This window comes from Scyliorhinus torazame, chromosome 3 (assembly GCF_047496885.1).
Source record: "Scyliorhinus torazame isolate Kashiwa2021f chromosome 3, sScyTor2.1, whole genome shotgun sequence".
NCBI classification, from domain to species: domain Eukaryota; kingdom Metazoa; phylum Chordata; class Chondrichthyes; order Carcharhiniformes; family Scyliorhinidae; genus Scyliorhinus; species Scyliorhinus torazame.
The window spans coordinates 141,524,933-141,538,711 of NC_092709.1; the positions used below are offsets into that span (position 1 = coordinate 141,524,933).

At 45.1% G+C, this 13,779-nt stretch overlaps 1 protein-coding gene across 1 annotated transcript in view; it reads left to right on the forward strand.

The window, feature by feature from the left end:
- Positions 1-13,779, forward strand: part of sdad1 (SDA1 domain containing 1) — a 113,081-nt gene that overhangs the window by 84,350 nt on the left and 14,952 nt on the right. The window contains exons 17-20 of the mRNA XM_072496304.1: positions 2,599-2,699; positions 3,742-3,929; positions 7,665-7,749; positions 13,519-13,680. Of these exons, the coding sequence (XP_072352405.1) occupies positions 2,599-2,699; positions 3,742-3,929; positions 7,665-7,749; positions 13,519-13,680 (536 nt within the window). The remainder of the gene's footprint in view (positions 1-2,598; positions 2,700-3,741; positions 3,930-7,664; positions 7,750-13,518; positions 13,681-13,779) is intronic.

Genomic DNA, 13,779 nt, shown 5'->3' on the forward strand with positions numbered 1-13,779 from the left:
AGTGAAAAAATAAAATGTAAATCGCTTATTGTCACAAATAGGCTTCAAATAAAGTTACTGTGGAAAGCCCCTAGTCTTCACATTCCGGCGCCTGTTCGGGGAGGCTGGGAAGGGAAGTGATGTAGTGAATAACCACACTGGTAGTGGTGAATAACCACTTATTGCTACTGCATAGTAGCAGTGTGAATTCTAAGGTTCAACACCATGAATCTTTATCAAGTGCTATAACCCTTGGTGTGGCACCTTATCGGTAGCCTTTTGAAAATTCTGATATTCTTCATCTGGTTCCCGTTATCTACCTTGCTAGTTACACCCTCAAAAAATGCTTCATAGATTTGTTAAGCGCTATTTCCCTTTTATAAAACCATGTTAACTCTGCCTAATCATATTTTTTTCATGCCCTTTTACCACATCTTACATAACGGATTCCGTCAGACTAACTGACCAAAAGTTCCTTCTCTCTCCTTTCTTGAATAGTGGTAATCTGAGGAATTTTGAGAGATCACAACTTGTGCATCTTTGCAGTTACCTATTACAGAACTCTAGAATGTGGGCCATCAGGTCCAGGTGAATTTTTGTTTTTTATCATTAATTTCTCCACTGCATTTTCCTCAGTTACTTCCTCAATGTCATTTAAACATCACTAAACCTCACATTTCCTCACTTCTTGTTTGGCGTTTTGATGTCTGTTTAACATCTTTGACATTTCCATATTATCCATCATATTTTCTTTCTGCTGATCCAGGTTGCAAGGAACTCACACTTCCTTCCTTTTTATTTATCTGACTTTATTCTTTCATGAGTTGTGAGTGCCACTGGCAAGGCCTGCATTTTTGCCTATCCCAAATTGCCCTTGACCTGCCCAGCATGTGAGACTATTTCGCAATTAAGAGTCAGCCACATTGCTGTGAGTCTGGAGTCACATGTAGATCAGACCAGGTAAGGATGGCAGATTTCCTTCCCTAAAAGATATTGGTCAACCAGAAGGATTAAAAAAAAAAAATTTTTAACTAACAATTTTATTGAGGTATCTTAGGCATATAGAAAAAAATGACATTGTACAGTACAAACAAAAAAAGAAATCAAGACACAAATTACACATGAAACATACTGCAAACCACGGCTCTGTTCACGCACGGGCCGCCCCCCCCCCCCCCCCCCCCCCCCCCCTGCTGACGCTTACTCCTCTGCGAAGAAGTCAATAAATGGCTGCCACCTTCGGGCGAACCCTAGTAGCGAACCTCTCAAGGCGAACTTGACTTTCTCTAGGCCAAGGAAGCTCGCCATGTCCGATAGCCACACCTCAGCCCTCTGGAGCTTTGAGTCCCTCCATGCTAACAGTATTCGTCGCCGGGCGACCAGGGAAGCAAAGGCCAGAGCATCGGCCTCCCTTTCTTCCTGGACTCCCGGGTCCTCCGAAACCCCAAAGATTGCCACCTCCGGGCTCATTACCACCCCAGTTTTCAACACCCGGGACATGACATGTGCGAATCCCTGCCAATACCCCCCGAGTTTAGGGCACGACCAGAACGTGTGTACATGGTTAGCCGGCCCTCCGGCGCATCTAGCACACTTGTCCTCCAGCCCGAAGAATCTGCTCATCCGGGCCACCGTCATGTGGGCCCGGTGCACGACCTTAAACTGGATCAGGCTGAGCCTGGCACATGTTGCGGTCACGTTTACTCTGCTCAGGGCTTCTGCCCAAATACCGTCCTCCAGCTCCCCCTCCTCCCACTTAAGCTTCAGGTCCTCAGTCTGCGTATCCTCAGCTCTCATTAGCTCTTGAAGACATCTGAAACTCTACCCTCTCCCCTAGAAACTACCCCGTCCTGCCTCCCCTTCGGCGGGAGACGTGGGAAGGACGGCACCAGTCTGCGTACAAAATCCTCACCTGCAAGTATCTAAAGTCGTTCCCTCTCATCAGCCCAAACTTCTCCTCCAGCGCCCTCATGCTCGGAAAGCTCCCTTCCAGGAACAGATCCCCCATCCTCACAATCCCCGCCCTCCTCCACAGTCGATACCCCCCGTCCATGTTCCCCGGGCAAATCGGTGGTTGCCGCATATTGGGGTCCACACCGATGCTCTTACCTCCCCTACCTGCCTCCTCCACTGGCCCCAGATCCGAAGAGCCGCCACCACTATCGGGCTGGTGGAGTACCGTGCCGGCGAAAGTGGCAGAGGCGCCGTGACCAGGGCTGCTAAGCTAGTGCCCCTGCACAAAGCAGCCTCCATCCACTCCCAAACCAAAACCGCACCCACCATCCATTTCGCAAACCGACCCCGCACCCACCATCCATTTACCAGAAGGATTTTTACAACAATCGATGATAGTTTCATTACTGAGACTAGCTTTCGATTCCAGGTTTTAATTAATTGAGTTTAAATCCACCATGGTGAGATTTGAACCCATGTCCCCAGATCAGTCGCCTGGATTATTAGTCCAGTAACATTACCACTATGCCACCATCTCCCCCAATATATAACATCCCCAAATCTATAATATCCTCAATTCCACAAATTTGTAGAAGTTTTTATATTCTTTGATCATTTAGTCTTGTATTTTATTTTCTCCTTTTTCACTAATGTTTGGTCTTGCAGATGGGTGGGAGAGTGCAAGTACAGAAGAGGAGGATGATGAAGATGATGAAGGGTGGATTGATGTTCATCATTCTTCCGATGAAGAACAGCAGAAAGAGGTGGTAAGCTGGAAACATTCCTCATCAACATAACAGATATTTTATATGAAATCAAGTCAACTTAAAGTTGTAGTACAGGATACATATTTTACTTGCTATTCATGCTTTCTGATATAATTAATTTTCAATGAAGAGGTACTGTGCTTATAAGAGAGTGGCCCCATGCCAAACTGTTGCTCCTTTCTCCTCCTGAGTTTGCGTTTGAGATGGGGACTCTGCATTGGAACCCTGCACCTGCAAGGTGGTTGCAGCCTTGGTTTTGACCTGTTTTATTTCTTCTGCCAGGCTCCTCATGTCTGCTCTGCTTAGCCAGATTTTTATGTTTCCCTTTGTACCTGCTTCTTTAAGTTAGTCACATGTCCTATTTAGCTCATTTGCCTTTGTGTTTCTTGCATTTTCTGTTGGTTACAAGTCAATTTGATTTTGAAGTGTGCTTGTGGCAACCTAAATGTATTTAATTGTTGATCAAATATATCAGGAGATAAAAGACAATCCCAGCTGCCTCAGTGAATTTGTATGTAACTAGTTATCAGATGTGGACAAAATAAAATGGGAAAAGCTATCGCTGAGATAAGAAAAGGGTTTTCTCACATGCAAAAGCAGAAAAAGACTGTCTGAAACAAGCTTGGAGAATTATAACGTGTAAAGAAACAGGCAGAAAATCTGCAGACTTGTCAAAAGTCAATCTAAATCCATATGTTTATTTCTAAATGGTTTATCCAATATTTAAATATGAGCATGGTGTTTGATTGGGTTATATGTGGTGTCAGAGTTGTGGCTCATGTAGCCAGTGAGCAAGTGGACTAATAATATTTATGCTGGCTAGAAAGCACAGTAAGTTCAGAGGTGAAAGGAGGAGCAAAAGAAAATGATGGAAATATACAGGCAGCCTATTGGCATCTGAAACATAGGTTAACATCTCGAATAGAGAATCTGGTTCGAACACGGTCCATTAAGATCGAATCATTTTCACATTGACTGACAGATGCAAGATTTTGAAATAAAACTGGGTTGAATGAAATGTTTGTTGTTTGTATTTCAAAAGGTGGAGAAGATGAGTAATATGCTCCCAGAAACACGGAAAGCCAAGGCGGCAATTGTCAGCGCGAGCAGAATCCTAACGCAAGAAGATTTCAAGAAAATCCGTCTGGCTCAAATAGCGAAAGAAATTGATGTTGCCCCTGGCAAAAATCAAAAGAGGAAAATTGTTGAGGATACCAATGACGAAAGCAGGTATGGACATTTTCTTTTGCATAATCACTGTGAAAAATCTCTATGGCAATCAAACAAGCTCCAGGAAATTCAGGTTAATGTGATGCAATTACAAATGCACTTAAACCAGGTTTGTCCAACCTTTTTGTGCGAGGGGCCACATTTCAATTATTTTCTCACTCCAAGGGCCGATGAGCAAATTTTGAAAAGATAATGTTTGGCGCAGCATTAAACATGAATTTCAATAAAATGTTGAGGTATGAAGAAAAAAAACAACTGGGCAAAAATAAAGCAATTTCGAAGCAATAAATTGTTCATTTAGAATATTGAGTAATTAATAAAGATAATTGTTAGAGTGTGAGAGGGTCAAATTGTGTTTCTCTGGTTCACTCTCCGGGTACTTAGCCACTCGCCCTCATCCACTGAGAGTTGGTGTGTGTGTGTTGCTGTGTGGGGTGAGGGTGAGTGTGAACCTTGAGACTGGGCAGTGAGGTCACACTAACTCACAAGCATACACACACATGGTCTTGCTCACACACATTCTCTCTCACAAACACACACACACCCCATTAGTGATCCTAGCAACAGCAAATTTGTGAGAAAAACGGTCTGTGATTGGAGGGGCAGTTCTTTGTAAAATCTTCAAATTCACTTATTGACATTTTGAACACAGGTCTGCAGACTGGATAGAAAGTCCTGATGGATGGGTAGTGGGCTGTGTGTTGGCAAGCCTGATTGAACTACTCCTCTCTTTAATATGTCAAAGTTTTCTTCATAATGTAAAATAATTGTTTTACAGCTCAGGCCTACATTAGATACACTCCTGGGTTCAATGTAACCAGTTTCTTGCATATGAAAATTTCACATCCCCTACAATCTGTTACTTCATAATGTTTGGTCATATGTTCGCGTATTGTCATAAAGCCACTCACAGTTAAAAAAAATCTATTGGTGAGTCTTATAGCATAAAATTTGCTTTCAATATGATAGAAATAGCACAACATGACCTCCATGTAAACATAGGAAATGTGTAAGATACTGTAGACTGTTGCTCTTTTTAGCCTTAGTTTTATTAGCTCTGATAATGTCACCTTTGCTCACGAGTCGCCAGGTATCTTTCTGATACCGCCACGTGGTTCAAGCTCGAGTAATGATTAATAAGTCAGCACACCGCTTAGTAAGATTGAAACCAACGGTCATTTATTATGTACAGCAATCAATATGTACACAATAATCCTACTATCTATATCAAAACCTACCACTACTGGCCAGTACTTAACTTTTGGGGATGGCCCACCAGGTCAGGGAAACAAATGGTTTATCGAATTGGATCTGGCCTGCGGGATTCAAAAGGCTGATACGGGTCGATGGCTAGGAATCTCTATCGGGTAGCGATCGCTGGAGTCAGACTTACTGTTTCTGGGCGATGTTCTTGCGAAGGTTGCGAGCAGGAGAAGAAGGGAGAGAGAGAGCGATCTGAACTTGGCCCCTCAATTTATAGGGCCCAGGGGCTTCCCGCCTCTCGGGGCGGCCCTTGACCCTGAGTCCCAAGCGATTGGACTTGTTCCCAATCACTGGGTTCGATATGCTCCAATAATGGGGCGATTCCTTGATCGGGGGGTGGTCGTTCACCTGTCTTTGTTTCGGCCACTTCAGGCGCCGAGAGGTCTGGCCCGGCATTCAATTGCTAATATGTTGCAATTGTTCCCGGGGATAGCCGATTAAACTGCAGATGTCTGTGTTGATGTGCTGCTAATAGTCTTGGGTATCGATTTGGGCCGACTTCCCCAGAGCCGAATACGCTATTCTGTCTGCAGCTGTCCGTTTGTGTCCTGTTGGCTGCTTTTCCCATCAGCCTTTTCGGTTAGCCATTTTATATCGGGTTTTGGCCAAATTAATAGGGAATCAGCCATTTTAGGTGGCTACAAGACCACCACATATAAGTCGATCTTTGAAGCCTCAAATATCCCTTCCAAAACAGTGTTCCAAGTTATTTGCCAAGATGCAAACTGCCAATGTTAGTGTAGATCATTTTGAAATGAAAAAAAAATAACACTGGTAACTTAAATTAAATCAGTGCAACATGTTTTATCGAATGAATTAATTTTACAACGATACCTATAACCACAATCAAAACGTTTCAAAAACCATCAAATTCATTGTCTTCAGCACCCAGAATTCATTTAATTGATTGAGTAATTTTAGCTATGGCATCAACATAAGGATTCCATGCTGGATCAGATTCGGTACTTTCAGTTTCAGAATCATCAAGGCATCAAACTTTTTTAGTAGTCTCTAAGCAACCTTGGTCTTCTGCTGCAACACTAGACATTTTTGTTCCTTAAAATGGCTACACCAATGAGTTGTTGCTTTAAAATCTTAGTTAGACTCAGGGTGTGATTTGGCCCACTTAAGTGCATATGTACCCAATGCATTTCTGGTAATGACTGAACCGTTTTGATGATTTTTGAGCACCCATTCCGATACATTCTTCTCAAGATCGGGCCAGTGGCTGGTTCTTGTTTTCATGGTGCATTTGGTGTTGGGCATGGCCTTCAGGGTGGTTTCCTCCTTCTTCCATTCACTCACCAATTTTTTTTTTGTTAAATTTATTTCGAGTACCCAATTCATTTTTCCAATTAAGGGGCAATTTAGCGTGGCCAATCCACCTACCCTCTACCCTGCACATCTTTGGGTTGTGACAAAGGGAAGCCTTTATGAATATTGGATTCTAAGTATTGGGCAATTTAAGGGTTACGAGCCTGGGGGTTTAGTGCGTTTAAAATATGATTTTGTTTTGCTTCTAGGAAACAGAAGGTAAGAAAAAATTTTAAGGGCCAATTTAGCATGGCCAATCCACCTACCTTGCACACCTTTGGGTTGTGGGGGCATAACCCACACAAACATGGAGAGAATGTGCAAACTCCACACGGACAGTGACCCAGAGCCGGGATCGAACCTGGGACCTCGATGCCGTGAAGCTGCAGTGCTACCCACTGCGCCACCTTGCTGCCCATTCTCACCAATTTTTCACTAACACAGAATTCCCTCGTTGTAGCACAGTTATCTGACGAGTCAGCAAATGTCACGACCTTTAGCTTGAAACCAGTTTTGTACTTCATTCTTGCGGGATGATCCATTTCTATTCATCATTTGCCACACGCAGCCTGCTCTGTGTGGCCATGTCTTGAACTCCCGCTCTTCATCTTGGCAACACGGCCCATGTCGCCTGCTTGATCCCATGTGTTGACTTACAAGATGAACAAAACACTCATTTCTAAGGTGGAAAATTGAGGCTGACTCATAATGCAGTATAGCATTGCTTAGCCGAAAAGGTGGGGGAGGAGTGGTCAACTTTATGCCAAGTATAGGCCTAAACATGAATTTTGGGGGTGAAAAATAGTGTCACTTTATATGCCAGGTTGACTTATTAGATGCGATCAATGGTATTTAATTTGTATTATACATGACATACCTTATTTCATTGTTCAAACATCTCATTAAAGCGTGCTAGGAGAGCATTCATCCAACTTGTCCGTGGATGACGCTGGAACAAGGAGAATCCTTTGTAACATGTTGTGTAGCATTGGTGGTATCTGCTTGTGAAATCCGTGTTCTTCAAGCCAATTTTTATAGACTACTTTTTGACGACTGCTGAAAATATTGAATGCCTTGGAATTGATCACTGCTTTCCCTCTCCCAATGAATCTGACTTTTCAGTTTTCAACATTTAATTATTAACTCTTAAACTTTCAGAGAAGAGCTGCTGTCACTGCGAACTATAGAACGACTCCATAAAAAACCTAAATCGGATAAAGAAACTCGACTAGCAACAGCGATGGTAAGAGATAGTTGGTGAATATTCTGAGATATAGCTTCACTGTATCCTGTTAAAGTGTTTCTCCTCTGATGGTATTTTCTTATTTTCTCTCTGAGGTATGCATCACTTGGAGGTAGCTCTGATTTTTAAAGTGTTATATATATGTATCTACATGCACTCTGCACTTTAGATATGGTTAATGCCTTAGTTCATAGGACTGATGTGTCCAAAGTGCATTAAAATATATATAAGAAGCTACATTAGCTCATTTCTGTTCCTTTTTTTGGCCAATAAAGATCATGAGGAACATGCATTGATTTAATTTCCTTATGCCAAAATTTATGCTGTGGTCAAACCTTGTGTATTGAAGCCATTCTTAGTGTGCACATCGAGAAAAGCTGTTCTATCATCATATCCCATTTCTGTTGTGGAAACTTAACATAAAATAAATATATCAAGAACACTATTCAGCTATAAACCTCAATGGCAGAATTTGTATTGGAGCTCTGCTGAAACTGATCATCAGCCTTTCTTTCCCACCAACCTGACCACCCTGCTAAATTGACCACTTCTGTGAGGTGCCTTAGCTAGTTGTTTTAAAGGTTCCATTTGATTGTTCTGTCACGTCCTTAATTGTGTCAATTTGCCATTTTCATCTTTTGTGGGCTTCACTAGCAAGGTCAACATTTGTTGCCCACCCCATCATTATGGATGGCAGAATATTATACTGCCCACACCAGAAGATGGCTGCCAAAGGGGACCCAGGTCGCAGGGCAGGAATCACAGCAGGCCGCCTCCACTCCTGATGTAACGTCTGGGGATCCACCGAGACATAACATTGGGGCCCGTAAGGCCAGAAAAGTAGACACCAGTTAAGTTGACACGGGTGCAGGGCACAGTTTAGCGATAGGGGCTAGGGCACAAATCTGTAGATATGTTTCACATTAATCACCTGTGCCGGGCCACATGTCCTGCTCATCCTTCCCCTCATCCACCTCAAAACAAAGAACAAAGAAAAGTACAGCACAGGAACAGGCCCTTCGGCCCTCCTAGCCTGTGCCGACCATGATGCCTGTCTAAACTAAAATCTTCTACACTTCCTGGGTCCGTATCCCTCTATTCCCATCCTATTCATGTATTTGTCAAGATGCCCCTTAAATGTCACTATCGTCCCTGCTTCCACCACCTCCTCCGGCAGCGAGTTCCAGGCACCCACTACCCTCTGGGTAAAAAACATGCCTCGTACATCTCTAAACCTTGCCCCTCGCACCTTAAAACTATGCCCCCTAGTAATTGACCCCTCCACCCTTGTTGGACAAGGTCTGGCGGTCATCCTCCTCCTCCTCGAGCACGTCACCCCTCTACTTTGCAATGTTGTGGCGGACACAGCAGGCCACCACGATGCGGGCAACCCTCCCAGCGGCATTCTGGAGTACCCCTCCAGAGCAGTCCAGGCATCTGGTCCGCATATTCAGGATGCCGAAGCACCGGTCAATCATGCCCCTAGTCTCGGGTTGGGCGTCGTTGTAACGGGTCTCAGCGTCGGTCTGTGGCCTCCGGATAGGCGTCATCAGCCACGACTGCAGCGGCTATCCCCTGTTGCCCAGGTGCCAACCCACCAGCCAGCAAGAGGCCAGGAATCTTCGAGTGTTCCAGGATGAAGGCGTCGTGCACACTGCCCATGTATCGGGTGCAGACGTCACACACCAGCAGCACGTTCATCGAGTGGAATCCCTTTCAATTTGTGAAGATCGGCCTATCATCTGCAGGTGCTCGTGGGGTGCATGCACTCCGTCGATCACGGCCTGTACCAGGGGCATCTCGAGGATGGCAGCGAACCCCGCTGTCCGGTCACCTTGGTGGGCTTGGTCCACGTTGAAGTGGATGCATTGTGCTGACTGGGCATGTAGGGCCACCGTGACAATGTTGATGCACCTGTGCACTGAGCTCCGTGCGATCCCGGATAGGTCCCTACTCGGCGCCTGGAAGGACCCCGTTGTGGAGAAGTTCAGGGCAACCCTCACCTTGAAGGTCACCGGGAGTGGGTGTCCTCCCCCATACCCCGCGGTGATAGGTGCACCATGATCTGATAGATATGTCGCACTAGTCCCCTGCTCAGCCAGAGTCTTCGACGGCATGCCTGGTCTACAGGCCCTTGAATGACAAGCGCTGCCAGTACACACGATGCCTCGTGCGGCGCCTCCTTTGCACCTTCTCCTCCTCAGCCTGTTGGGCGGCCGGCTCTCCATTCTCAGCAGCTGCCTCCTGTTCCTCGGGGGCACGCATCGCTGCTGCAGCTTCCTCCTCCTCGGGCACTGTCAGTGCCCGGCAATGTGGGGGCTTCTGGCCCTGGTGCCCATCCCTGCTGCCAGGGGTACTATTTGCTGGCCAGCCCGTGCCGTTGCCCTTGGGTGGGTTCTGTGATGCCCCACTGGCATGTGATGGCCAGTTTGTGTGTGTGTGGGGGGGGGGGCTGCTGTGTTGGTTGGGAGAGTGGCTGGGGGGACCATTTGGGTGGTGGGTGGGATGCGCAGCAAGCTGGCTGCTTTGCAGATCGCGGCAATGGCGGTCCGTGCCTGGACACCGCCCCAGTCCCTGTGGGGATCACCCTGGCCCACGGCCTGTCCCTCCCCCCTCCGCGTCCCAGTCACCCACTCCCAGCCTGCCCGGCCAGTGTCAGGACCTGCAGCTCTTGGTCGTGCCTCTCCGTACCTTACGTCCTCTCCCTCATCAGCCACGGCGCCTGTTTCTCCATTTTTAAAAGCACAAGTGAACCTCTCCTTTGGGAATTCCCCCCAGTGGAGGTGGAGAATTGCGGAAGCCCCGGAGAATACCGGGCTAGGCCCGCTAATGATATTCCAACGTTGTTTACTGTACGTATAGATGGAACGCTTTGACGCCACTGTCGAGGCACTGGAGAATGGGTCAGAAGTCCACCTTCTGGAGCTGCTGGTTAATCAGATGGCAGGTCCAGGGTCTTGGGCTGGGAGGGTTTGGGAGCGTTAGAGACCAGGGCAGTGGGGCAGAAAGGGTTGGTTTAAAAGAACGAGCGGATAGGAACAAAGAGGCTGTTCAATCTAATAGGGGCCACCCTGTGATCAGCAAAGTGTGGCCTTCCTTGAAGTTAAAAAATCGGGCATCCCACTGCTGCCCGCCCCATTTTACGTGCCCATCACCCCCTCGCCTTGCAGGAAACACTGCTGCTGAGGGCACATAAAATTCAGCTCATAATGTGAGAAAAATGTGAGGTTATCCACTTTGGTAGGAGGAACAGATGTGCAGAATATTTCTTGAATAAAAAGTGTAGATGTAAAAAGGACCTAGGTGTCCTCGTCAATAAATCACTGAAAGCTAACATGCAGGTGCCGCAAGCAACCAGGAAAGCTAATAATTTGTTAGCCTTTATCACAAGAGGATTTGAGGACAAGAGTAGCAAAGTCTTGGTTCAATTGTATAGAACCTTGGATAGACCGCACCTGGAGTACGATGTGCAGTTGTGGTCCTCTTACCTTAGGAAAGATATTATTACCACAGAGGGAGTGCAATGAAGTTTCACCAGACCTGTTCCCAGGATGGCAGCACTGTCTTATGAAGAGAGATTGAGGAAACTGGACATGTATTCGCTAGAGTTTTGAAAAATCAAGTGATCTCATTGAAATGTCCAAAATAGTAGATGTTTCCCCTAGTTGGGAGTCTCAAACCAGGGGACACAATTTCAAAATGAAGCCACTTGAAATTGAGGTGAGGAGAATTTTTTTTACTCTGTGGGGTGTGAATCTTTGGGATTCTCTACCCCAGCGAGCTGTGGAAGCTCAGTCATTGAGTATCTTGAAAGTGGAGGTTGACATTTTTCCAAATACCAATGACATAAAGGGATATGGGGAGAGTGTTGGGAAAAGGCATTAAAGCGGATGATCAGCCGTGATTGTACTGAAAGGTGGAGCAGGTTCAATGGGCTGAATGGTCTACTCCTGCTCCTATGTTCCTATGACAATTCTCTGATACTTTCCAAAGCTAGGCATTCTTATGTGAGTATGAACCACAAGTATTCACAAGTTTTATTTTATTTTAGTGTTCACAGGTTATTTGGCTGTTCAGAGAATCAGCCAGATGCAATTACATTTTCAGATAAATGTATGTTTTCCACTGCACAGCATTGAAGAAAAATTATTTATTGAACTGATGTGAAAAGAAAGAATGTGTATTTAAATGGCATGTTTTAAATCTTCACGATGTCCCAAAGCCAGTGAGTTAATTCTAAGATGCACAACCATGAAATGAAGAAATTACAGCATAAAAAGAGGCAGTTAGGTTCATCAAGTCTGCACTATTTTTATCACAAGTGTCACTAATGCTAACCCCACGCTCCTTGTTGCCATTGCCCTCTAAATTCAAGCAAACTCTTAATTCACGTTTTTTAAAAAAAGTATGGATTTTTCTTCATTAAGTTTGCTGAAGAATTCCATATTCTGAGCATTCCCTATGTAAAAGACAGTTTTTCTAACTTCCTTTTGATTCATGTTGTGATTATACTAGATTTGCGCCCCTTTCATAGAATCATAGAATTTACAGTGCCGAAGGAGGCCATTCAGCCCATTGAGTTTGCACCGGCCCTTGGAAAGAGCACCCCACTTAAGCCCACCACTCCTCCCTATCCTGTAACCCAGTAACCTCACAACCTTTTGGACACTAAGGGGCAATTTAGCATGGTCAATCCACCTAACCTGCACGTCTTTGGACTGTGGATGGAAACCGGGGCACCACGCAAACACGGGGAGAACGCGCAAACTTCACGCAGAGAGTCACCCGAGGTGGGAATTGAACCCGGGGTCCTGGAGCTGTGAGGCAGCAGTACTAACCGTTGTGCCACCCATCGGTCAGTGAAATTGTAATTTCATTATTTACTTTATCATAATCTGTATCAGATCACCAGCACAGCCCATTGCGTGTGTGCTGGTTCCAGCGAAAAGCCCTAGAATCTGAATTATAATTCCACAAGTTGGTAGTAGTCTTGCTTCTGAGTCACAAGGTTATGGGTTCTAGTCCCACTCCAGACATGAGCACAAAAATCTAGGCTGACACTCTTGTGCTGTGCTGTCTTTCAGTTGAGATGTTAAATGAGCCCCATCTGTTTCCTCAGATGTTCAAAAAGATCCCATGGCTCTACTTCAGAGAAGAGCGGTGGCATTCTCCCGGGTCTCCAGGCCAACATTTAGCCTTCGGTCAACATCACAAAAAAACATGCTAATGAGTTATCGTCACACTGCTGTTTTGTGGGAGCAAGCTGTGCGCAAATTGGCTGCTCTGTTACCTACACTAACGTGATTACACTTCAAAAGTACTTAATTGGCTGTACAGGAGAGGAGGTCTGAGCTGTGTTTTACAAATACTTTGGACTATTTTTGCAGTTTTAATGTTCCATTTTTGTTCTCGAGCAACAGTTATATCAGCATAGTAATAGTATTCAACTGGAACAGTTGGTCCCTGATTAGATTTTAGTCAAATAATGAATAAATTACAGTTCTTAGCAACTGATTAAAATGTGTTATCGGAGAAAATTGGATACTTGCTACTCCATTATCACCTCCGCAAACTACAGTAACTATAGACATGGGAATTTGTGAAACTTGATGAAAAATTGTCATCATTGATTTCTGTGGAAAAACTTAGCATAACGTTGGCAAAATAGCGGCAGAAATGTTACCCCTGTAGAAGGCGAATTTACACTGATCATTCGGATGCACTGCATTGTTCCTCATGTGAATCACGTCTTTTTATTAATTCTGCCAGGCCGGGAGATCTGATCGAAGTGAATTTGTGAAAAAGAGAAATAAGCTGAATCCATATGCAAGCACCACCAACCAGGACAAGAAAAAGAACAAGAACTTTATGATGGTGCGATACAGCCGTAATGTGAGATCAAAAGGCAAACGCTCCTTCAGGGAAAAGCAGGTAATTAATTTATTCTTGGGTCACAATCAGAAAATGCACAATCCGAAACACTCAGCAGGTCATCTGGGAAAAGACCAAGCAAATGGATCCTTCCTCAGC